Below are 26,694 nucleotides of genomic sequence, written 5' to 3' on the forward strand. Positions count from 1 at the left end.
GTTACGTCTATACTATACTGTAGTCTAGTAAGTGCACCATAGCTTTATGTCTAAAAGACAACGTACATGCTTTAATTAAAAAATACTTTATTGCTAAAAGTGCTAGCCATCATCTGAGCCTTTGAAAGATGAAACTGTTAGTCATTCAGTCATGTCTGACTCTTCCGTGACTACATGCACTATAGCCTGCCAGGCTCCTCTGGCCATGGAATTCTCCAGGCAATAATACTGGAGTGGGTGGTCACTTTCTTCAGAGGATCTTCCTGACCCAGGGATCGAACTGTGATCTCCTGCATTGCAAGCAGATTCTTTACCCTTTGAACCACCAGGGAAGCCCATGTGAGCCTTTGAGTTGTAATCTTTTTGCAATAGTAATATCACAGATAACTGATTATAGATGACCATAACAAATACGATAACAATGAAAAAATTTAAAATATAAAAATTACTGAAATGTGTCATGAAGATGCAAAATGAGAGATGCTACTGGAAAATTTGCTTGACACAGGGTTGCCACAAACCTTCATTTTATAAAATGTACAATATCTGTGAAGCATAGTAAAACAAGATATACCAGTAATTCCTTATTTCTTCAGGGGTGCCCAATGTGTCTCTCTCCTTCCTTTTAGTCATGTTATGTAACAAATCCCCATTGCTTGGTTGTCGGAGTGAGCCTGATTCTTACAACCCATATAGCCTGACCTACATTGCCTAATAGTAGTGTTTAAATAGCTCTATTTGTGAAGCATTGGAATTTGGGTACTCAATTTTCTTAACCTATTATTCTCTTTTAATTTCTCTACTCCCCTCGCCCCACCTCTTTTTTTTTTTTTTTCCCCCCTGTAAGTTACCACTGAAGTAAAAGCTCTATTTGTGGAGTACTGGTATTTAGGTACTCATTTATTTTTCTTGCAGAAGGAGATGGCAACCCACTCCAGTGTTCTTGCCTGGAAAATCTCATGGACGGAGGAGCCTGGTAGGCTACAGTCCATGGGGTCGCAAGGAGTCGGACACGACTGAGCGACTTCACTTCACTTTATTTTCTTAACACATTATTCTCTTTTAATTTCTCCATTCCCTCCTTTTTCTTTTTTTTTTTCGCTGATAAATCACCACTGAGGTAAAGGGAGGAAAAGAAGGTTGCCGGGGACCAGCATGAGGAATCCCGACCGTGACAAGATCATGCGGAAGGAAGCCTGACAAAACGCAAGGACGTGATCGGCTTCAGGGGTTCCCCCTGGAATTTCCTGAGCATCCACCCCCCCAAGACCAGACTCTGCCTGCTCAACTGTGTTATGCTTTCCACCTCCTCTTCTGTCATTAACAGGGGCTGTCCCCACACCACCTTTTTCTGGAAGAAATTAGAGCTTTTAGATAATAAATCTCCTGAGCATAATACGAGTGTTTCAATCCAAAAACCCCTCTGATGGCTTTCTAGCCTGCCTGCAGGACTCGTACAGCTGTGCATGTGATTGTTTGAGGCCTCCCGACGGCGACTGTGGGAGGCACAGGAAGCTTAAAACATCCTAGGAATATAGGGGCTTCCGAGGAGTCAAAATCATTAGACTGATTAAAGGTTTCATTTGTTGAGCCAATGCTTGCTGCCAAATTTTCATATCTTTTATTTATAGATATAGTTGGTATATAGAAAAACAGGTAGTAGACCTGGTATTAGCAACATTAGATCTTTGAGTTAAGTACTTTCTTTGTTATAACCCACTGCACCTTTGTTCTACAGGAATGTGACTTTATTTAGTACTTTGAGGGTGATGCAGAGTAAAGAAAAAACACTTCTAGGGAAAAGGAGTTTTCTGGTTGATAGACAATTATCCAGGAAGAGAGCCATAAAAATGTTAACAGGCCTCTTGGCCAGAAGATAATGTAAACCACCTGAGACCTTTTGTATACCGGAGGGTATGCAAAAAGAAAGCCTGGTCTCAACGAGGGTCAGGACTGCTGCCCCTGCATAACTCTGCATATTCTATTATTTCTTTATGTACAACTTGGGGTATATAAGCTGATTTTGAAAAATAGTTTTTGAAGTCTTGCACCAATGCTGGGCTTCCCCATGTCGTCCTTTTCTCCCCTTTTCGGCTGAATTCCCATCTGGGGCATGGAGGCTCGCCATGTCTACTTACTTGCTCCAACTTCTAAGATCCGTGAGAGAGGGAGCCCAAGGCGGGGCACTCTCTGATATTCAAACGGACACCGGTGGCCTAACGTAGATGGTGCAAGCTCCTTGTCTGGAATGTTATTGGCTCTCCACGTATACCAAGTTATTCAGCCTTTTTTCTCCACTTAATTTTCCTACTATACTATTTCTTCCTAATCTAATCTTATATCTCTAAATTAATAAGTTTTTCCTCACCAACGCCGTCCCTGCTTCAAATTCCCTGAATCCACTGGGGCTGGACCCTGGCAGAAGGTGGGCTGATCTGGAGAGTTATCAGCTGTAGAAGTCTCCTGACTAGTCAGAATTTCTTTTTAATTTAGAAAAGAATGGTCCCTCAATTGTACTTACCACTCTCAAATAAAAGACAACTAGATTTCTAAAAACTGTTTCTCATTTTTTCTTTTCTACCTAAGAGAAAAAAAAAATACAACAGGTACTTCCCAGGTAACAGAAATAGCACAAAGGAAAAACAATCCCCACCTGTTCCTTTGCCTCTTGTGTGTTCAAAAACACAGAAAGTGGAAAAATATGGGAAAATGATTTCAGGTGTTACTTATCTGTGATGAGTGGTCGGAAGGCTGATGTACATCATCCTCTCACCTTGATCTCCCTCCTTCCTCCCTTGAATCCATCATTCCCAAATTCAAAATGCCTAAGGAAACACTCCAACACTCATAGCTGCTTCTTGATTGGACACCCCAGTTATCTGGTCCTCAGAAACCTAGGTTCAAAGTCTAAAGCTGCACTTGTTGCTTTTAACCTTGTGTATTCGCTAGTATTTTCTAACAAGGCGAATGGTGTTATCATCTTCCCAATTGTATCTATTAAGAACATTAGGCTTCCAAGATGGTGCTAGTGGCAAGGAACATGCCTGCCAATGCAGGAGACATAAGAGACACGAGTTCAGTCCCTGGGTTGGGAAGATTCCCTGGAGGAGGACATGGCAACCCACTCCAATATTCTTGCCTGGAGAATCCCATGGACAGAGGAACCTGGCAGGTTACAATCCGTGGAGTTACACAGAATCGGACACAACTGAAGCAACTTAGTGTGCACGCACACATTAAGAACATACTAGTTTGCAAGTAGCAACAGGAGGGTTTTTTTTGTTTGATATAACAAGACTTTTTTTTTTTTTAGAAGGCAGTTGCTGATGTTGGTTAAGTGACAACACAAGATTTTTGAAGTGGTTCCTTCAGTTGCTTCAGTGGTGGAGTCCAGACTCAGGGCAGGATGAAAAGAAGAGGAGTTGCCTTTCCTATTTTATCATGTAAAACAAGAACCTTTCCAGGGCCCTGACAGTCTTCTACCTATAGTTTCATTGACCAGAATTATGTCATTGTGTCATGTGGTCATCTCTGCCTGCGAGGGAGTCTGGGAAAACAACCTGTCTTGCCTTGTGTTGGGTACAAATTTCTTCTCTTTGTAAAGGGGATTCTCTTAGCAAGGAAGGGACAAGGAAAGAATGTTGAGGTCCTTGCAAGACGGTGAGAAAAAATTTACACCTGGTTCAGTGGCTTTTTCAAGCCTCGAAATGTCTTGCATTTGCCCTTTTTTAGAATTGCTCTTGCCACATTAACTCTAGGATTTACAGGGAGTTTATGTATCCTGGACCTAAGAAAAATGAGTTTCTAAGGACTGTAACAGTTCAAGCACCTGCACTTGTGTTGTGCTTGGTCACTCAGTCATATCCCACTCTTTGGGATCCCATGGACTGTAGCCACCCAGACTCCTCTGTTCATGTAATTCTCCAGACAAGACTACTGGAGTGGGTAGCCATGCCCTCCTCCAGGGGATCTTCCCAACCCAAGGATCAAACCCAGGTCTTCTGCATTGCAGGCAGATTCTTTCCAATTTGAACCACCAAGGAAGTTGCAAATGACTTTGTAAATGACTTTGGAGAAATTAATAACCAGTACTATGAGATGCAGGCTGTGCTGGAGAGTGGGCACCTGGGTTGGAGGAGGATGCTGGGTGACTCCTAACTGTAAAAACTGAAGTGACCCCAAAGTCAATGGCTTCCTTGAATGAAAATGGACACTCAGCTGGGCATTGGTGGGCACTTCCCCTAGCTCAGGCTCAAATCCTGAAATTTGCTCTTTGTCTGAAAAAAATTTAAAGCTACAGAGTTGTAATAATTACACAATAACATATGTCTATGTATCAATTTAATTGTTAATGTAACAATTTAGAATTGTTATATAATATATGATCATTATCGTTGAGTCAGTTGCAAACATTACAAGCATCATGACCCTTATCCTCAATACATCAATCACCATGTATCTCTAAGGGTAAATACATTCTCTTACATAACCACAGGTCAGTTATCAAATTCGGAAAATTTCGTATTGATACCTATTTCTTAACAGATGGTCCATATTTAAACGTTGCCTCTGCTCCCCGTGCTGTTCCCTCCCTTCACACAACCCCGATTCGAGGAGCCAGTCAGGGATTATGAGTTGCATGGAGCTGCCTCGTATCTTCAGTCTCAGCGATTATCTTTTCACGACACTGATATTTTTTGAAGATGGTGGGCTGTATGGAATTCTGTCGATTTGGGTATGTCTGATTGTTCATGAACAGACTCAGGTCTGCATTTGGCAGGGATGTTGTGGGAGTGATGCTGCGTCCTCGGCACATCGCACCCAGATGCACGTGGTGTCAGTGGGTCCCATTGTTGGCCATGGTAACTCCGACACCTTACCCCTCTGCAAGGTACCCCTTTGCCTTGTGCAATATAAGTAATCTGTGGGAAATACACCTTGAAATTGTGTAAATATTTTATTTTTTAAGAATATTTAATCAACTGATCTTTTCGTGAATCAATTATTAATAAAGTTGGTTATAAAACAGTGATTTTTTAACTCTATCAAAATTTACGTCTTTTTATTCCCTCCCTGTCCTGTTCCTTCCTTTCATCCTTCCCTTCCTCCCTCCCCACCCTGTTTCCTTCTTTCTACTTTCTTTATATATATATGAATATACATATATTTGTGTCAGTATAGAATAATGGACCATTCCTGAAAGGTCTCTGTTACCCATTCTTCTCATTGTTCATTTTGTTGCTTAGATTGACCCCAATTTGGCCAGTGTGAGTCCCTTTATGCCTTCTCCTATTTCTTTTTTTATGTGTCTCATTTTTAAAGCATTTTTTAAAAACTTTCTAGCAAACAAGATACCCAAGGTTTATCTTGTACTGCTTCTTTCCTGGCTCAGAAATCATTTACTTCTCCAAAGAGAATGGTATTTAGAAATGAAGGTCTAGGCTAGATGTGCTTATTGCATTTGCGATGTCTTAGCAGTCAGAGCTAGGAATTAAGTTTGTGTGTGTTTGTATGTGTGTGTGTGTGTGTGTGTGTGTGATTAGTTTATATTTTTATCTTCTAATTCCAATGCAATATTATAGAATTCTTCTTGGCCATGTTTGTATCTCCCTTCTGCTACAAAGAAAATCCTGATTCCTAACAAAATCAGTGTTCATTTATTGGTGCCACCCTGCAGTAAACACAAAATAGTTTTAAAATAACTGAAATCCATGCCACTGCTATCAAGAAAACTATTGTTCAAGATACTTTGTAGTTCTATTTGTCCTTCAGTCAGTCAGTTCAGTCGCTTAATCGTGTCCGACTCTTTGCGACCTCATGAATTGCAGCATGCCAGGCCTCCCTGTCCATCACCAACTCCAGGAGTTCACCCAGACTCACACCCATTGAGTCAGTGATGCCATCCAGCCATCTCATCCTCGGTTGTCCCCTTCTCCTCCTGCCCCCAATCCCTCCCAACATCAAAGTCTTTTCCAATGAGTCAACTCTTCGCATCAGGTGGCCAAAGTACTGGAATTTCAGCTTCAGCATCATTCCTTCCAAAGAACAGCCAGGGCTGATCTCCTTTAGAATGGACTGGTTGGATCTCCTTGCAGTCCAAGGGACTCTCAAGAGTCTTCTCCACCACCACAGTTCAAAAGCATTAATTCTTTGGTGCTCAGCTTTCTTCACAGTCCAACTCTCACATCCATACATGACTACTGGGAAAACCATAGCCTTGACTAGAAGGACCTTTGTTGGCAAAGTAATGTCTCTGCTTTTCAATATGCTATCTAGGTTGATCATAACTGTCTTTCCAAGGAGTAAGCGTCTTTTAATTTCATGGCTGCAGTCACCATCTGCAGTGATTTTGGAGCCCCAAAAAATAAAGTCTGACACTGTTTCCACTGTTTCCCCATCTATTTCCCATGAAGTGATGGGACCAGATGCCATGATCTTCGTTTTCTGAATGTTGAGCTTTAAGCCAACTTTTTCACTCTCCTCTTTCACTTTCATCAAGAGGCTTTTTAGTTCCTCTTCACTTTCTGAGAAGGCAATGGCACCCCAGTCCAGTACCCTTGCCTGGAAAATCCCATGGATGGAGCAGCCTGGAAGGCTGCAGTCCATGGGGTCACTGAGAGTCAGACATGACTGAGTGACTTTACTTTCACTTTCACTTTTCACTTTCTGCCATAAGGGTGGTCATCTGCATATCTGAGGTTATTGATATTTCTCCCAGCAATCTTTATTCCAGCTTGTGCTTCTTCCAGCCCAGCATTTCTCATGATGTACTCTGCATATTAGTTAAATAAGCAAGACTGTATATGTGACAATATAGAGCCTTGACATGCTCCTTTTCCTATTTGGAACCAGTCTGTTGTTCCATGTCCAGTTCTAACTCTTGCTTCCTGACCTGCATATAGCTTTCTCAAGAGGCAGGTCAGGTGGTCTGCTATTCCCATCTCTTTCAGAATTTTCCACAGTTTATTGGGATCCACACAGTCAAAGGCTTTGGCATAGAGGTAATATAGTCAAAGTCCTGTGCTCAAAGATTCCTTGGGCTTGTTCTGTTTTTGTTTTCCCCGTAGTTATGTTTTATCTTTGGTTAAGTTCACTTGTTTCTATTTGTTTTGAATTTTAGTTCTGCCCACCTCTTATTTAATTAGTTATATTTTTAAATATTTAAACTATTAAAGTAGTTTCTGAAATCTAAACCATATAATAAGATTTCAGAATTGTGCTGATGGTTATCCTGGATTTTTCTCTCCTCCACAGTTATTGGATACTCTCTGTTGTATTTCTGATACTTTTCTGGGAAAAAATAAAAGCCATCATCAGCTCTCAGCTTTATTTCCTCAGTTGCCTCCTAGCTGATCTTGCCTCCTTTTGATACAGTAGTTCTGAGTCTTAGTTGTACAATCTTAGAATGGAATCATCTGAGGAACTCTAAAAATTACTGATGACTAGATTCCACCTCCAGAGACTGTAAATAATTATTCTGAAGAGGAACTTGGGCATTGGATTTTTAAAAGCTACCAGATCACTTAAAAACCACCAAGATGAGAGCCACTGGGCATCAGTGGTCTTCCATAAATGCACATCTCACCATGTTACATCCTCTGCTTAAAATTTTCCATAACTCCACTGCCCACAGCATGAACACCTGACTCCCCAGCAGGGCGCTTACGATCTGGTCCAGCTTACCTCTCCAGCCAGACTTCTGTCCCTTCCCTCAGCCCTCCTTCCCTATGCTGTATGAGCCATCCAGACTAAATTGTTTTTATCCCCAGGAATCCACCACGAACTCAGTCGTCTCCAGACCTTGGCTGTTTCTTCTATTTAAACTCCCTTCATCTTATTCTTTATCTGGCTAATACTTACTCATCATTTGGGAACCATCATAACTATAACTTTTTTCAATAACACTTTCCTTTTCCATTCTTTCCAACTCTGTTAGAAGCGCCTGCATGTTCTTCCTTGAATCTACCTCTTACTCTATTGAGTTGTAAACTTTATGAGAGTCGGAGCCAGTCTGACTTCACCACTTGATAGCACCAGTATCTTGCACTATGTTTGGGCCACTCTGTCAATCACTATATGGTGAAATGAATGACTGAGTGAATAAGCCAATCCATTTGAAATGTATTGTTTTGAGAGAATCCTTTTGCGATAATCAAAAGCTGAAATCTCCACTGCTAATCCAGTGAGAGAAGCAGGTAGTCTTGGGGTGAGAGTGTGGCAGGTGGGCAGATGCTTGACTGACAGGTCCCATTAGTTAGTCCGTATGATAATTTATCATAAAAAAGTATTTATGATGTCAAAAGACGTGCCTTGGCTACTGTGGGTAAACATGAAATAATATTACCTGGGACATGGAATATTTTCTTTTTCTGCAGAGCTCACAGGATTCTTATGTACCAGCCCCCCAACCACCACTTCTTAAAATTAGGTAATAGAGGAAACTTTTAAAGATTATATGATTTAATCTTTTAATTTTACAGATGAAGATTCTGAAACCGGAGAAGTTGAGTAACTTCCCCAAAGTCATGCAGCTGGTTATGATCATAGATTTGTATCATTTTTCTGCTTAGTTGAAAATCTGACTCACTTCTCTAAATTTAGCATCCCACTTGGTAAATCTGTGTTCCTGACCATTACCACAGCTATATTTTCCCAATAGGTGGATGAGATTTTTCCTGATCTAACTGGCCCCCTAACACACACATCTGTAGAAATATGAACACAGTAATCAAGCCCTTTTGCCATCTGCTCTGAACATGCCCAACTCCCTGTCTCATTCCAGAGTGCATTTTTAAAGCTTGCTTTGAAAGGGCCTCGTGTTTTTTTCAGACATTGTCAAGAATTCATCTTGAAAATTACAAAACCAAAATATGTTGAGTAAATTAAGATCCATTTTCTCTGACAGCATTTGGTCTAGGCAATGATTGCAAAAGTTCCATCTGCATTTTATAAGATGCTTTTCTATGAGTACAGTTTCAACGACTTAATTTAGGAGTGTACTTCCGATGTGAATTTGACCAATGCTGTTTCTGCTGCAGACATATAGAGGCCTGTGGTCTTCAGGGCTTTTCATCAGAGCACCACGTCCGAGAGCATTTCTTTCTGTGAGAAATATTTGTTGTGGCAGTGTTCTCTCTCTTGGGATCATAGCTTTCAATCTTTTAAAGTGCAGTTTGTCTCAGAACTTTCATTTTTACAAGTTTTGAATTCCTTTTTATTGCCTTTTTTTATTTCTTTACTTTCCTAGACAGAGTTTCTTGGAGTAAACACAGGGGAAATGGCAGCATTTTTCATAGGAGTGTGGATTTTTCTTTTTTTTTTTTGCATGTGTGATAAGTAAAGGGTTGGCCTGGAAAGGAAAAGAAAGTATGAAACAGATAAAAAAATACATATATTTGATGCCAATCTATTCCTGTTTCTGTGATCTCCCTTGTATTTATTAAAATATTCATTCAATAAGTATTTATTTGGTGCCAAGTGTGTGCCAAACACTGTGCTAGGTGCTTAATATTATATAATAGTATATTACATAATATACTATTGTAAAATCTGTCCATGGGATTTCCCAGGCCACAGTACTGGAGTGGGTTGCCATTTCCTCCTCTGGGAGATCTTCCCGAACAAAGGATCGAACTTGGTTTCCTGCATTGCAGGCAAATTCTTTATTGATTGAGCCACCAGGGGATCCCACATAAAATATAATCAGTTCAGTTCAGTTGCTCAGTCATGTCCAACTCTTTGTGACCCCATGAACTGAAGAATGCCAGGCTTACCTGTCCATCACCAACTCCTGGAGCTTGCTCAAACTCAAGTCTATCGAGTCTGTGATGCTATCCAACCATGTCTCTCTGTCGTCTCCTTATCCTCCTGCCTTCAATCTTTCTCAGCATCAGGGTCTTTTAGTACCGTATTATTGTATTATAAAGATTGTATTTACATTTTATTAATTTAATAATAATAGTAAATATGTTAATAACACATTTCTATACATAAACTGTCTTTCTTGTATTACCGTATAAACAACTGTATGAATTTCCAAGGGCTGCCATAACAAATTACTACAGACTGAGTGGCTTCATTAAACAACAGAAATGTATTATCTGACAGTTCTGGAGGCTGGAAGTCCAAAATCGAAGTGACAACAGGCATGCTCCCTCTACAAGCCCTAAGAAAAGATCTGCTCCAGGCCTCACTTGCTTCCAGCTTCTTCTAGTTCCTTAGCTTGTAGCAGAGTAACTAAAATGCCATTGTGTGTGTGTGTGTTTATGTACAAATTTTCTCTAAGGACACCAGTCATACTGGATTAGGGGCCCACACTACTTCAGTATGCTCTGCTGTTCCTGCATGCATGCATGCTCAGTTGCTTCAGTCATGTCCAACTCTTTGTGATCCCATGGGTTATAGTCCCCATGGAGATTCTCCAGGCAAGAATATTGGAGTGGGTTGTTATGCTCATCTCCAGGAGATCTTTCCAACCCAGAGACTGAACCCAGGTCTCCTGCATTGTAGGCAGATTCTCTACATTAACACTGAGCCAACTGGGAAGCCACCTTATCTTAATTTAACTGATTGCCTCTGCAATGACCCTGTTCCAAATAAGGTTACATTCTGAGGCATCAGGGGTTAAGATTATATGAATTTGGGGAATACATAATACAAGCCATAACACCAAGTTCAATGCCACCTCTTTTAAGGCTATCTTTGCTCCATCCACAGTGCCCCCTAAATATATGTAAGCAACCTCTTTCTTTGCCACTTCCACATAGTGCCTCATCTATAACACTTATTTTACCCGAACGGATCATTTTGTAGACTTCATGTCCTTTACTGTTAGGACCCACGACTGATAACCATGGGTATCAGGACAGTGATACCTTACACATGTTGGCACAGAAATATTATAAAATGAATGAATGAATCAACAACAAATACATATTCACATAGCTCTCTCCAGTTGGCAAACGTTTTCACCTATGTTGTCCCCTTTGAGCCTTAAAGTGAGTCTTTGAAGTAGGCACGTAGGAATTACTATCTCCATTTATAACTGTAGAAAACTGAAGCCCAGAGGTAAATATCCAGTCTTACGTGGAATAGTGGAACTACATTAAAATCCTGGTCTCCTGACTCTGACTTAGAGCTTCTTGTCTCCTTATATTTTATCTCTTCTGGATATTTTTGTCTCCTCTGAATATTTTTATCTCTGAATCACACCTGGTTAGTGATCAGTGCTCACCCAAAGGCTATGGTTGCCCACGACTGTCCCTTGCTTTTGAGACAACTCATCTAGAAGCTCCCAAAGTTACGCTCTTAAACATGTCTCCTCCCCGCTCTCTCTCTCTCTCTGCATACGTATGTGTTTACATTTACATATACATATCCTTCCTTGAGGTTAAGCCATCCAGAGAGTCCATATTGAATCAAAAATCCCTTTCCCTTTTAAAACAGAGTTTTCAATGCTTTATAAACAAAACATCTGATTCTGGGGATTTGGACACTTGAATAATAAGAAAGAAAGAAAGTGAAGTCGCTCAGTTGTGTCCAACTCTTTGCGACCCCATGGATTGTAGCCTACCAGGCTGCTCTGTCCATGGGATTTTCCAGGCAAACATACTGGAGTGGATTGCTGTTTCTTTCTCCAGGGGATTTTTCTGACCTAGGGGTTGAACCCGGGCCTCCCACATTGCAGGCAGACGCTTTACCCTCTGAGCCACCAGGGAAGTCAAACGGTAAGAGGCTTATGTTATGACAGACAGTGGTTACATGGTTTCAGTGATGGGAAAGAACTATTTCCATTATTACTAAAGACAGATTCAGCACCAAGCAGATTTCTATAGTTACCGTTAGCTCTAACTCACTCCAAACAGAAAATGTTTTTTCAAAGTGTTACATATAACATATACACACACATAATAGATATTGTTTATAATAACTAACCTTGAAAATGTGTATATGGCATTGATCTCTCTGGGATGGATTTAGACATAAGAACTAGGAGCAATGAAAACTCCTAGGAGCAATGAAAATGATGATAGAATATCAGCTTCAATAGTAAATGTCATGACATGGATAATTTTGCTTCATTCTGCTTCACTTACAGTATTCCAGCCTCTCTGTGAACTCCTACACAATCTCTCTGAGTTTAAGGGGATTTCCCTTGCACTGACAGTGTACTAATGTTAATGCTAATTCATGTGCATAATGTTTTTACCGTTGACAGACTTTCACCACCTTATGTCATTTTAACCTTAAAACTACTCTGAGATAAGCAACACTATCTTCATTCTGAGAAATGATCCAGCTTGCTCAAGAAATAAAGGATTGAAAGGGAGAGAATTAAGACTTGAACCTGGTGTACTGAGTCTAAATTCTAAGTTCCTCTGACTTTATTACCAAGTATATCCTTTCTCATTTCCTCACTTTTCATACATCTCAGCTCCCAGACTAGATCAGAACTTAGTCTGGTGTCTAGCAGAATACTCTGCACAGGATTTTGCACTGTGGAGAACACAGAAGGCTATGAGTTTTGAATTATAGTTTCGCTGGGTCACCTTAGACAAGTTATTTAGGTCTCAATTTCTTCACCTATAAAATGGTGACCATACGATGCCCACATCATAGGATTTCAAAGAGAATTAAATGAAAAGAAGTGTCAAGTCGTGTTGTTGTTTAAACTCTAAGTCATGTCCAATTCTTTGAGACCCTACCAGGCTCCTCTGTCCATAGGATTCTCCAGGAAGAATACTGGAGTGGGTTGCTATTTCCTTCTCTAAGGGATCTTCTGGACACAGGGATCCAATACATGTCTCCTGTTTGGCAGGCAGATTCATTACCACTGAGCCACTTGGGAAGCCCAAGTATCAAGTCTTAGAAGAGACCATAGTGTGATATTATTGTGTTATACAATTACCAAGCTGTGTGAAGTTGGGCAAGATACTTCATCTTTTTTAGTACCATTATCAGTAAAAATCAATTTGGAAAATATTAAGTATCTTGCAGGGATATTATGAGGCTTAATAAAATTACACTCGGAAAAGTGCCTAACTCAGTGTTTGGCATACACTAGGGACTCAATAATTGTTAATCTCCCACCTACTTTCTTTCTTTCTTTCTTTACCGGTGAAATCAATAAATGTTTACTGGATTTTCAGTGAGTCCTTTCTTGCAATGATTTTATGACTACTTTTTAGTGTTTCTATACATGGATGCAAGTGTTCGATATCAAGGTGACTTTGACTAACTGTTCACAAGCTCCAAGTGGAATAAAACACAGCATTCTCTCAGAGAGGCAACATGAAAGAATTTGGTAACCTAGTTCAGAGTAATTGCCCAGAAAGTGGCTCCCTGGTGAAAATCCCACGGACAAACAAGTCCATGTGTGACTTTGAACATGGACATTGGATTTCAAAGACAAGAATTTGTTAAACCAAAGAGGGCCTCAAAAACTGGTTAACTGATGGGAACGCCTATCAGAATTTACATAAAAATTGAACTTTAGAATATTTTTAAGCACTGATTCTCAATATTTAGTTCATTGGATCCGATGTATCTACTGGTAAAATAAAATCATAGTTGCTTTTTTCAAATGAGCAGGAATGCTTAAGTCAAAAATTAGGATTTTCCCAGTTTTACCTTCCACTTCCACATATTGCAAAGTTTAGCTAACACTGCTTGCTTAGACTAGAACTTGACATATGATGATATGCAATTTATTGCACAATGATAAATTTAGTTATTTTAGTATATCATGAATTACTATTTAATGAATTTTCAGTATTTAAATATTTGAACAGTCTGAGAAATGCTGTTGTATAAAGACAGTTTTCTTAATTTGGGCATTGTACAGCAGATCAAAAAAAAAAAGGCAAATATTATGTGGTATAAGAGTTAACAGGGGACCTGCTTTCTCAAAAGATAAAATTAACTTAAAACCATAACTGACTTTTTAAAATTTTTGTTTTGGGTTTGGGTTTTTGTTGTCTGTTTCTTTTTGGCTATGTCATGTGGCTTGCAGGATCTTAGTTTCTGACCAGAGATGGAACCTGGGCCCACGGCAGTGAAAGTGCCAAGTTCTAACCACTGAAACCACTAGGGGATTCCTCAGAATTTACTATCATGTCTCTGAGCAACAGTGAGCACAGAGCACTATCTCATTCATTTTTGCTTTTCTGGTGTCTAGAGCAGTAAGCAGAACAGAGCAGGGCCTCAACAAGTCTGCATCTTATGTAGAAATTGCATGTATTAAATGGAACACTTTGTTTCAAGTGTTCTCAAACAGTTTTTTCTAAGAGCCTTGAAGAGACAATTGCAAAGCTGGTTTCCCTCATTAACTATTTTATTGTGGAATTCTACCTCTATTTCAGACTCAATACCACTCAGGAAACTGTCCTGAAAACTCAAAGCCACAGGAGAATTTCCTTTTCAGCCCATCTTATTTTACAAATAAGCACACACAACTGTGTCACTGTGCAGTTTATGCAAAGCTCTGTGTTGGGCCATGTTAGGCTGTAGGCTTTAGTGAGGTATTGTCCTTATTTTTAGGGAGTTAGTGTGGTGGGAGAGAGACAGATACACAGGCAACTAATTATATTGCAAGGCAGAAAGAAAAACTGCTGTGGTTAAAGTGTAAACAAAATGCTGTGGTTGCAGAGTGAAAGGAGTAATTAATTTGAGCCAGGAGGATCTGGAACAAGAAAGGAGAGAAACTAATATTTATTGAGGGCTTAAAAGGTGCCAAGGGCAGAGCTGGTCCTTTCTCTCAAGCTCCGAGAGGAGGTGATGTTTAAGTGAGCTGGAAGCTGAAAAGAGAGGGCTGTAGGGGTGTATTTGGCCACTGGGACCATGTTGGGAAGGTGTGCCTTCATGAAGCAAGGAGACTGTGGGAAGACACCCTGCCACTGGCCCCGAGGGAGGGGACTGGGGCAAGGAACAGCCTCAACTTGAGACAGTTTGGTGAAAAAGGGGGTTTATAAGGGGAAGCTGATTTCTCTTACGTGAAGGAGATGGAGGGAGAAATTTCGTCAAAGATTATGGCTCAGTGGTAAAGAATCTGCCTGCAAATACAGGAGACTCAGGAGATATGGGTTTGATCCCTAGATTGGGAAGATCCCCTGGAGGAGGAAATGGCAACCCACTCCAGGTATTCTTGCCAGGAAAATCCCATGGAGAGAGGAGCCTGGTGGGCTACAGTCCATGGGGTTACAAAGAGTTGGACATGACTAAGTGACAGAGGGTGCAAAGAATGTTGGTAAGAACAGGCCTTGGTGTGAGGAGAGTAGAAACAAAGGGAAGGAAAATTGAGAGGAAAGGCGGGGCCTGCTATTTGTGTTGGTGGGTGTGAATTATGGGGGAGGAAGAGAGCAGGGATTTGGGGGTGAACTGGGAATTGTGACAAGGACACATATGGGAGTGTCTATTCAGTGGGGATAATGATGCAGGCCCAAGGTTCCAAAAAAAGCAAAAGCTAGCAATGTATCTGCTTGCACGGTCCTCTTGGGTGCCTAGTGCTCTGTTGTGCTGGTGGCTGTTGCCTGGTCCCTGCAGGAGAGAGGGGCAAGTGTCAGTCAGTCAGCTTTCTCTCCAATCTAGAGCTCCCACTTTTAAAAACATAAACTTTAGGCTGCACTGGGTCTTCGTTGCAGTGTGCAGTCTTCTCTTGTTGCAGCGTGTGGGCTCAGTGGCCACATGGCATGTGGGATCTTAGTTCCCCAACCAGGCATTGAACCCATGTCTCCTGCATTGGAGGGCAGATTCTTAATCAGCGGATCACCAGGGACCTTCCACTTTTTAAGAGGACAGACTGTCATCACTTCCCTGTCCCACACAGAGCCTAGGATGAGACTGGGCATGTGGCAGATTTTCACAAACTCATATCTGACGCTTGGAGGGTAAATTTCAGCAAAGGCAAGAGTTGCAAAGAGTTGGACATGATTGAGCACACGTACACACAAAAGACTAGGTATAGACTTTTTAAAGTGGTAGAAATTTAGCCTGAAAATTAACCACACCATTACAAAGAAGGTGAAAGCCATGGAAGACTTTATATTGAGAATGATTTCTAATGCCATGATTTTACAGGAAGGAAACTGTGTGAATTGATTAACTTCTACAGTAATTTGTTGGCTGCTCATTATAGTCTCCTGTTTTGACTAATGAATACGTTTAGAGCTTCATCTCTGTGCAAGCTAAGGCATTCAGGCAGTTTGACTGTCTTAGAATAATTAGAGAATTTTGCATTGTCAGCCAGTGGGATGCTTACCTCTCCCGGTGCGGCTTCACAGAGTATTTTTTTCTATTTCCTCTTCCTTCCCTCATTAGTGTCTGTTGTGGAATTAAGCCCAACTCTCCAACAGATCACTATAAAACATTTTATAGACATTTATAGGACTGATCTGACTCAACTAAACTATTATTAATTTGCTAATTAGGATGGTAAGAAGACAGATTTTATTCTTATGTGAGATAATTTAGGGGAATTTATCATATTAGGGCTTAAAGATGTTTTATCTAATTTACTGAAGGGCTAAACCAGGAAAGTTAAATGTGTAATAAACATGCCCCCCTCAGCCCTTTTGTGCCTGTGATACACATTTATAATTTATAATGCCGCTCTTTTCCTCTGAGCCTGCATATGACTTCACAATTCTCCATACAGCCCTGAAAACAGCAAGAGGTTGGGACTTGACATGAAGGATGAACCAGACAGCTAATTGTTCCTACAAGACTGTAAGTCCCTCAGGGGTAGGCACCAGGTCCAATCCAGGACTCGACAAACAAAAGACTCTTAATAAATGGCTTTTGGAATTAATGATAGAGAGATGGATAAATTAATGGGTGGGTGAATGATATTTCGTTTTTTCACTACTGGTTCAGGAAAGCCTGTGGGATGCGTCCATCTCTGCGTTATAGGGAACGTGCTTTGTATCACCTTGCGACTAGCTCATTGAATGATGTTGCTGGAAGAAAACTTAGAGAACATCTTTTCAGTTTTACAGAGATGAGAATAAGGTTCAGAGGAGGCATGCATCTGAAGCCAGGAGCCACTCTGCCATTTTCTACACCTTACTAACTATGAAACTTTTGGGGTCAATGTTGCCTCTTCATCTGTAACCTGGAGTAGGAAATGAAAACCCACTCCAGCATTCTTGCCTGGAAAATTCCATGTATAGGGGAGCCTGGCGGGTTACAGTCCATGGGGTCGCAAGAGTCAGACACGACTGAGTGACTTTCACTTCATCTGTAAAGTGAGAAGAATGAGCTCGTCTGCTTTTCAGGATTATTGTGAAGTTTTCACAAGATAAGGAATTACAAAGTGCTTAGTGTAGTGCCTGGTACATGGTAAATGTGAAAACAAAATGTTAACTTTCTCCTTTTTCCTTTCTTTTCATTAATATTAGCTGAACCAGTGATGGTACTGTAGGTAGTTTAATCATAAGATTTATCATAGTATGTTATACTGTGTTCTCCTTCCATGTTTTCAATGAATTGAAAACCTATGCTACCCGTGGATGCAGAGCACCTACTGTAGACTGATGACAATTTTACTTCCAGATGGGACAGTAAATGAAATGTTTGCTTGGAGAGTTTGATTAATCTCTTATATGAAGTAATTAGCATTCCCTCTGACATTAGCCATTCGCAACTGCACATTGTTCCCAGTGTTGTCGAAAGTACATAGTAGGGTACACACTGCTATATTCAAAAGGGACAACCAACAAGGACCTACTGTATAGCACAGGAAACTCTGCTCAACATTATGTGCCAGCCGGGATGGGAGTGGGGGTTGGAGGAGAACAGAAACATGTTTATGCATGGCTGAGTCCCTTCACTCTTCACCTGAAATTATCACAGCATTGTTAATTGGCTATACCCCAATACAAAACATTTTTGGTATTTAAAAAAATAAATAAAATTTAAAAATATATATAGTAGGTGCTCAATAAATGTTTATGAAAAGAATGAAAAAAAAGGCTAAATGATTCCCATTTTATACACATAGAAACTAAGACAAAGAGATGATAAGAAATGGATTCTTATTAAACACAAATGAAACATTTTTTACACAGAAAATGTAAAATTCCTAAATTCACTGTTGTTTTCTTTGAATAATCATCTTGCTTCATAATACATAACATGTTTCATAGAAAATACGTTTATAAAAGTTGTCTTTAAATAGTGCAGTGATGAAGTTTAATTTAAAAAAATGAGTGGGCTGAATTGTCCTTTTAAAAAACCCCAATGTTTACATTGTTTAGTCAAACCTTCAGGTCAGTCCTTAGCTGCTGGCAGGATGGGGGTGTAAAGAGGAGGAGAAAAAGGAGAAGCCTTAGTTGGCTGCACTGGTTGCCAGGAAGCACACAAAGATAGCATGCACTCATGAAACAAACAAGGCCACGTTGCTGGGAAGGTGGTCATCAGAGGCACACGCTGCACTGGGACAGAAACCCTACGGCCGTGTCACCTCACACCTCAAGACAAGAAAACGGAGTTTAAATCCATGACATATGGAAAAAAGCAAGGTTAGCCAGAGATTTTTGAGAAATTGCTTTTCTAATGCATTTTAAACGAGTATTAGAAGTAGCATTTTGTGTCAGTTGCTATAAACCAGGGGGAAAGCTTTTACACTCTTGTAATCAAGCTAGGTTAAACAGAATATTGGTGGGGGGATGTTTTAAAGGGATTCAACAGTGGTCTTTGAAAATAAACTGGAATTAAGGAAGAGTGAGGGTCAAGAGCTTTCATTCCCTGCCTCTGAGCTTGAATTTTTTGCCTCCTAATTGAGTGCCTTGAAATATACTTTTATTTTGGAATTCGATTGCTAAGTTGTTTCTTTTCAAAGGCACCTGTTGAGTGAAAAAGAAAAGGAAAAAAAAAAAAACTTATAGAGAGAGTTGAAGACTGCTGAAAAGAGGTGAAGCCATTATGAGTTGCCAGAATGCTACCCCTGGGTTGAACAAAGGGTCTCAGCCCCGGCCAGAGAATCTGGAGAAGAATTCACACGGTGCAACTGCAAAGGAAGATGCCAGCACAGTGCTGCTTGAGAAACAACTCACCCTGGGCGACTTTGTCCAAATACAGAGAGCCTTTGAGGTAAGCACTCATCTTATTTGCTGGAGAGTGTGAGTTGTTTGTGAAAGAGGCAGGGATGGAACAAAGACTTTTCTCTTAAAAGATTTTTTTGTTTTTAATAAATAGTTAAAAGGGCTTCCCAGGTGGCTCAGTGGTAAAAAATCTGCCTGCAATGCAGGAGACATAGGTTCGATCCCTGGGTCAGAAAGATCCCCTGGAGAAGGAAATGGCAACCCACTCCAGTATTCTTGCCTGGGAAATCCCAAAGGTAGAGGAGACTGGCAGGCTAACAGTCCATGGGGTCATGAAAGAGTCAGACACAATTGAGAGACACAACAAAAACAGGGAACTGAAGAGAATTAATCAGACTTGGATTTATTTATTTATTTATTTAATATAAATTTATTTATTTTAATTGGAGGTTAATTACTTTACAATATTGTATTGGTTTTGCCATACATCAGCATGAATCCACCACAGGTATACACGTGTTCCCCGTCCTGAATCCCCTTCCTCCTCCCTCCCCATACCATCCCTCTGGGTCGTCTCACTGCACCTGGATTTAATACGAAGTAACTTTATCCATTGGTTCATTGGGTGAGATAAAATTATTTAGTATGAAATTGCTGCTACTGAATATCATTACCATCCAGGAAGGAAAATGAATTCCTGGACAATTTTTTTAAGAGATCAATGTATTTTTGGAAAAATAGAAAGTTATGATGCTAAGAAAGGGAAGCCAGATCTCTAGGGTGACTCCAAGTAATAACCCTATCTCTCTGGAAATGCAAATAGGCACCTCCAGGTATATGAGCTTCTCAGGTGATGCTAATGGTAAAGAATCCACATGTCAGTGCAGGAGACAGTAGAGATGCAGGTTTTGATCCTTGGGTTGGGAAGATCCCCTGGAATAGGAAATGCAACCCACTCCTGTGTTCTTTCCTGGAGAATCCCATGGACAGAGGTGCCTGGTGGGCTACAATCCGTGGGATCACAGAGTCAGACACGATAGAACATGCTTCCACGCATGCACCTTCTGTGTGAAGACATTCTTCCCTGCCTCATCCTAAGCAACACGGCTCCTTTTCATAGCAGGTGGTGGCACTTCATTGTCCCAGATCTCCTGTGAGGAATCAGTCTGACACTCTTTCTTGCAAATATTGGGGCAATGCCAATGAAAACAAAAAATTTAAATTTTAATTCTACATATAAACCTTAGGAATTTTAACTATAAATGAATAAGTTCCTTCTCTCTATCTCAATTAAGTTGGAACTCTGCCTCTGTGCAGAATGAACAGCGTACATCAAAATGACTTTTAGCCTGTGTGCTGATAGGAAGAAGTACTCTTCCATGCTGTGGAATTTCAGTAGACATGAGCCTCCATCCTTTCTACTTCATTACACTTGCTAAAATATGCTCTCAGGGTTTCAGGATGTCCTCTGAGGGTGCTTGAGAATGTCATGTTAATTTGAAACAGACATACAATGTTTGGGAATACCACCTTGAAATTAATAAAGCATGATGAAATCTAACCATTCTATTGCCCTGTAATTGGCACAAATTTTAATCTTTACCTACCCCCCAAAATAGTTACTAGCCACTGGAAAACTACTATACTCTATTTTGTATAACCTGTTAAATTCTATCTGTGTTGATAATGTCCCATTAGTATCAATCATCTCTTTTTAATAGACTCTATCATATTTAGTAGGACAGACATGCTCTGCCCTATACTTTTCTCATTTTAATCTTCATGTTTTTGCAGTTCATCCAAACCCACTTGTCTGAAAAGACTTTTAGTGCTGCTCTTGTCCAATGCCCTAAATGAGTCTGGCATATTTTGATAGACATTGCAAACATTTTGACAGCTTGAGGGCATTCAGAAAAACGTAACCACAGACTTTGACAGCTTTGACTCTGGAATGAACAGAAATGTGGGCAGTTTTGTTCTGGTGCTCAGAACATGAAGTAGAGTGCTAGGGTCTGTTAGGAGAGTCTATGTTATAAAGTCCATGGGTTAGAGAGTGAAACTGCTAAACTGCTACAAAAGGTTAGGGGTGGATGTTCTTTCCAAATTACTGATTAGTCTGGAGTGAACCAAAGTAAAATGGGACAATTCAATTTCAAGATCTTTTTTTTTAAATCTCTAATAAATGTTTCGAAGACTGGATCGCTTGTTTTGAAATTAAGCACTTTGAAGATCAGGTACCATTGATGGGTTGAAAAGGAGAAAGAGATTACTATTCAGAGCTTGCATGAACCTGGAGAATCTAATGACAGCGTTTAAAAAAGAAATTGAGCTTTGCAGGCTTACTTCAAGGAAAAGTGAAAGTCCATCCAATTTTAACAGACTCAACAGACAGAATGGAATGATCCAATGGCAACCGTACAATCAGGAATGAAAATCAGGCCCTTGAGACAACACAGTTTCCACCAACAGCACAGACACCTAGAGAAGAATGGTGCACTAGATGATTTCCACAAACTCCCTTCCGTCTGTCGTGAGGGATGGGCCCACAGGTCACAGCTGTAGATTGCCGTAAAAGGAAAAATTGCCCTCATGGGTTGTTCTGCATCATAGAACTCTGAAGGCAATTATTTGTAGTCCATTCACTAAAGACACACTCTTGGAATGCCACAATTCTGAAACTGGATCCTTTTATCTCTTGTTTTGTTTTCTTGTACCCAGATAGCTTATTTGGAGCTGAAGAGTTATCAGGTAAAGTCCATGGCAAACAGGTAAACATGGCAAAGTCCATGTTCTTAAATAGCAGTAGCAATGCTTACTTGAAAAATGGAAAGATGAGTCTTTGAATTGTGTAGTGAATGTTTCACATGTTTCCAAATGAGTTATTACATACCATATAAATCTTAGTAGTAACATTTAGAGATAAAGTACTTAGGACTTCCCTGGTGGTCCAGTGGTTGAAACTTGGCCTTCCAAGGCACAGGGTGCAGGTTTGATCCCTGGTTGGGGAGCTAAGATCCCACATGCCCTCTGGCCAAAAAACCAAGACATACAACAGAAGCAATATTGTAACAAATTCAATAAAGACATTAAAAATGGTCCACAACGAAAAATTCTTTAAGAAAAGGCAGGGGGGAGAGCGTGAGTAGTGCTTACATTTATTGTTTGATGGTATAAATGAGTCAGAATCAGTGTTTAAGAGTCGGGGGTCAGACTTCTTGGATTTGAATCCTTGTTTTGTCACTGACAATGTGACTTTGTGCAAATCACTTAATCTCTCTAATAGGATTGTTGTGAGGTTTAAATGAAATATTATCTGGAAAGCACTTGAAAGAGTGCTTGATATACAAAAAGTGCTCAGTCAACATAGTTATTATATCTTCAGTGAGTAGAAATTGAACCACATGGCCTTTAATAGTCTCTTAACTTTAACACATACATTTCCCGCCTCCCCACCAAATTATGCTTTGAATAACACTCACAACAATGCTTTTATATTCCTTTTGGTTGGGATAGGAAGTGGAAACAATGAGTTGCAAAGACACAAATTCACATAGAAGAGTACAAAAGCTCATCTTTTCATCTCTTATTTCATATTTGATTAGCATGTGAAAGATGTCAAGATATCTTGATCCTCTTCTTTAGAACAAAGAAGTTATCTAGATAGAAGTACTAGAAAAGTAACTATGAGATCTTTTTTTTTTCTTTTATGTGATGGTGTCCAAAAAGCCATATTTCAGTTGTATTAGTCATAGAACTGTAAAATGCTTGTTACCCAAACTTCCCTACTTAAAGAAATGATGTGCTCTCTGGATAGTCATATTATTTTAATGTCAAACATATTTTACATTTTCTTAGATACTTCAGTAGCCCCTTATTGTGTGAAGAAGGATGCCTATGATTTGCTGATTTTATAGGAAGCTTGAGAAGTAGAAATTAATGATCTAAGGGAAATGGGATTTTGGAAACACTGAATTGAGACTTGATATATTTTGATTTTTTCCCCCAAGACTGTGGCTATGTAGGTTCTTGAATGTTTCTTTTCTTGACTTCTCCATCGCTGATTTCCTTATATCAGGACAATCTGCTCTTTGATCTTGGAAACCTTGCTGCCTATTTGGCTTGGGTCTATAGTTTGCTACGCTGCTGGATTGGGTCCTCATCTGCCTCTGTCAGCTGCACTGTCTGTAGCATCCCCTGGTCCATCCTTTCTGGCCCTACCTTGTCTGCTCTGTGCTGCCATTTGCCCCGTTCAGTTCAGTTCAGTCGCTCAGTCGTGTCCGACTCTTTGCGACCCCATAAATTGCAGCACGCCAGGCCTCCCTGTCCATCACAAACTCCCGGAGTTCACTCAGACTCATGTCCGTTGAGTCGATAATGCCATCCAGCCATCTCATCCTCTGTCGTCCCCTTCTCCTCCTGCCCTCAATCCCTCCCAGCATCAGAGTCTTTTCCAATGAGTCAACTCTTCGCATGAGGTGGCCAAAGTATTGGAGTTTCAGCTTTAGAATCAGTCCTTCCAAAGAACACCCAGGACTGATCTTCAGAATGGACTGGTTGGATCTCCTTGCAGTTCAAGGGATTCTCAAGAGTCTTCTCCAACACCACAGTTTAAAAGCATCAATTCTTCCGTGCTCAGCTTTCTTCACAGTTAAACTTTCACATCCATACATGGCCATTTGCCCAAGTCCTACTAAATCTTAGGCTTAAATAGCTTGAAATGAAGCTCCTAAACCGTATGTAAACAGTGAGCTATTTATGCTTAAAGTAGGAAGGGCCAAAACTGTTCAGTGTGAGAAAGGCATGGTAGAAATCCTAACAGGAAGTCCCCAGAGATTTTCAGGGAAGGTTCTCAGAACACACTTATCTTGGGGGGTGAATGGAATCTAAACACGATGCACTTGTGCTCACTTAACCTTGATAGACCAGAGAAGTTCAGGAGGTATTTGCAGTTCTGAAAATTGCGCTTAAGGTATAATAAATGATTAAGTCCACAGAATTTATGATGTCTTCATGCTTGATTGTCTTTATAAAAATTCCCAACATTCTTGTCTACAGCAGGGCCTATGAACAACGCTTCCCTTGTACCAACAGGACAAAATCGAGAGTTCTGATGCCCTGCTAGGCAAGGAAGACTTTAAGGAATCCAGAAAGTCACTGTTATCAAAAATTTAATGACATACATTTACAGTTGCTACTGCTAAGTCGCTTCAGTCGTGTCCGACTCTGTGCGACCCCATAGATGGCAGCCCACCAGGCTCCCCCATCACTGGGATTCTCCAGGCAAGAGTACTAGAGTGGGTTGCCATTGCCTTCTCCGACATTTACAGTCAGGTAAGTCATATTAACCGCCCCCCCCAAACAAACAAACAAACAAACAAGGATGATCTCGGTCTTCTGATCCTCCTGTTCTACCCCTTCCATCTTCTCCTCCCAGACATGAGAAGGAGAAATTGCTTGAGTAACCCGATGATTGTGACAGTGTTAGTCTGCATTTTTAAAGTAAGTGGTGGGTGGGTGGGTGTGTGGGTGGGTGATCTATTAAAAGGATATGAGATTGAAAAAAAAGAGTCCCATTTTTTCCATTATTTAGCCTTTCTTTTATATATATATAAATTAGTTTATTTATTTATTTTTTGTCCATGCCAGTTGGCATGTGAGATCAGAGTTCCCTGACCAGGTTTTGAACCCTAGCCCCTGGCATTGGAGGTCAGAGTCTTAGCCCCTGGACTGCTAGGGAAGTCCCTGGCCTTTCTAAACTCTAGGACTCTCCCAGTTCATAAGGGACTTGCCTTCTCACTGCCCACTGTATCTTTGCTATTAATTTACCCAAATGGACAGGCCTTCCTAGATGTAGCTCATGTTCCAGAACTCTTCTTACCTCTTGCTTCTTTTTTTCCTCTACCCTAGACATCACCATCCCAAACGCATAAATAAAACCATCCATCTTTGTTTCACCTCTCCTCAGAACTGTTAGATTTTGCTTGTCTCTGTCAAAATATGATACAGTCCATGAAGATCACTTAAAAATTATTTTTAAGGTAGGACTGATAGTTAACAACTGTATAGTATGGTATCCAATAAAGTTCTGATATTAGAAAATTTTACAGGGTGTGCAAATTGTGTAAAGTATATAATAGCACATTCATGATAGAGGTTTATTTATCACTCATGTAGAGGGCAGATAATTCTAATTGGTAGCAGCTCCAAGTAGGGATTCTAATAGGCAAGCTCCTTCCATCTTCTGCCTTCAGGCTGGCCTTGTGTCAAGCTAGTCATGGGAGTAAGAGCTTGAAGGAGCACATGGGGGAGGTTTCATGGGCCAAACTCCCATCTCTACTGCGAGGGCAGCTGGAAAGGGTAGGCAGGCGTGTGCCCAGAAAACAGTCTCACTCACTATCCTCAGAGTGTAATGGTAGGAAAATTTACATCTCTCCTAATAAAGCGGTGTGCTATATTTCATAGATTAAGGAAAACTATGTTCCTAAGGACATATAAATGTCGATAAAGGACAGAAATGGTATGGACCTAACAGAAGCAGACGATATGAAGAAGAGGTGGCAAGAATACACAGAAGAACTGTACAAAAAAAATCTTCACGACCCGGTAAATCACAATGGTGTGATCACTCATCTAGAGCCAGACATCCTGGAATGTGAAGTCAAGTGGGCCTTAGAAAGCATCACTATGAACAAAGCTAGTGGAGGTGAGGGATTCCAGTTGAGCTACTTCAAATCCTGAAAGATGATGCTGTGAAAGTGCTGCACTCAATATGCCAGCAAATTTGGAAAACTCAGCAGTGGCCACAGGACTGGAAAAGGTCAGTTTTCATTCCAATCCCAAAGAAAGGCAATGCCAAAGAATGCTCAAACTACCACACAATTGCACTCATCTCACATGCTGGTAAAGTAATGCTCAAAATTCTCCAAGCCAGGCTTCAGCAATACGTGAACCGTGAACTTTCTGATGTTCAAGCTGGTTTTAGAAAAGGCAGAGGAACCAGAGATCAAATTGTCAACATCCGCTGGATCATGGAAAAAGCAAGAAAGTTCCAGAAAAACATCTATTTCTGCTTTATTGACTATGCCAAAGCCTTTGACTGTGTGGATCACAATAAGCTGTGGAAGATTCTGAGAGATATGGGAATACCAGACCACCTGACCTGCCTCTTGAGAAATCTGTATGCAGGTCAGGAAGCAAGAGTTAGAACTGGACATGGAACAACAGACTGGTTCCAAATAGGAAAAGGTGTACGTCAAGGCTGTATACTGTCACCCTGCTTATTTAATTTCTATGCAGAGTACATCATGAGAAACGCTGGACTAGAAGAAACACAAGCTGGAATCAAGACTGCTGGGAGAAATGTCAATAACCTCAGATATGCAGATGACACCACCCCTATGGCAGAAAGTGAAGAGGAACTAAAAAGCCTCTTGATGAAAGTGAAAGAGGAAAGTGAAAAAGTTGACTTAAAGCTCAACATTCAGAAAACGAAGATCATAGCATCCGGTCCCGTCACTTCATGGGAAATAGATGGGGAAACAGTGGAAACAGTGTCAGACTTTATTCTTTTGGGCTCCAAAATCACTGCAGATGGTGATTGCACCCATGAAATTAAAAGACGCTTACTCCTTGGAAGAAAAGTTATGACCACCCTACA

General features: G+C 40.5%; 1 protein-coding gene across 1 annotated transcript in view; it reads left to right on the plus strand.

Moving 5' to 3' along the window:
- The first annotated feature begins 18,918 nt into the window (after positions 1-18,918).
- Positions 18,919-26,694, plus strand: part of WDR49 (WD repeat domain 49) — a 164,725-nt gene continuing 156,949 nt past the window's right edge. The window contains exon 1 of the mRNA XM_069595505.1: positions 18,919-19,086. Coding sequence (XP_069451606.1) covers positions 18,919-19,086 — 168 coding nt within the window. The remainder of the gene's footprint in view (positions 19,087-26,694) is intronic.

This window comes from Ovis canadensis, chromosome 1, assembly GCF_042477335.2.
Source record: "Ovis canadensis isolate MfBH-ARS-UI-01 breed Bighorn chromosome 1, ARS-UI_OviCan_v2, whole genome shotgun sequence".
Lineage (NCBI taxonomy): Eukaryota > Metazoa > Chordata > Mammalia > Artiodactyla > Bovidae > Ovis > Ovis canadensis.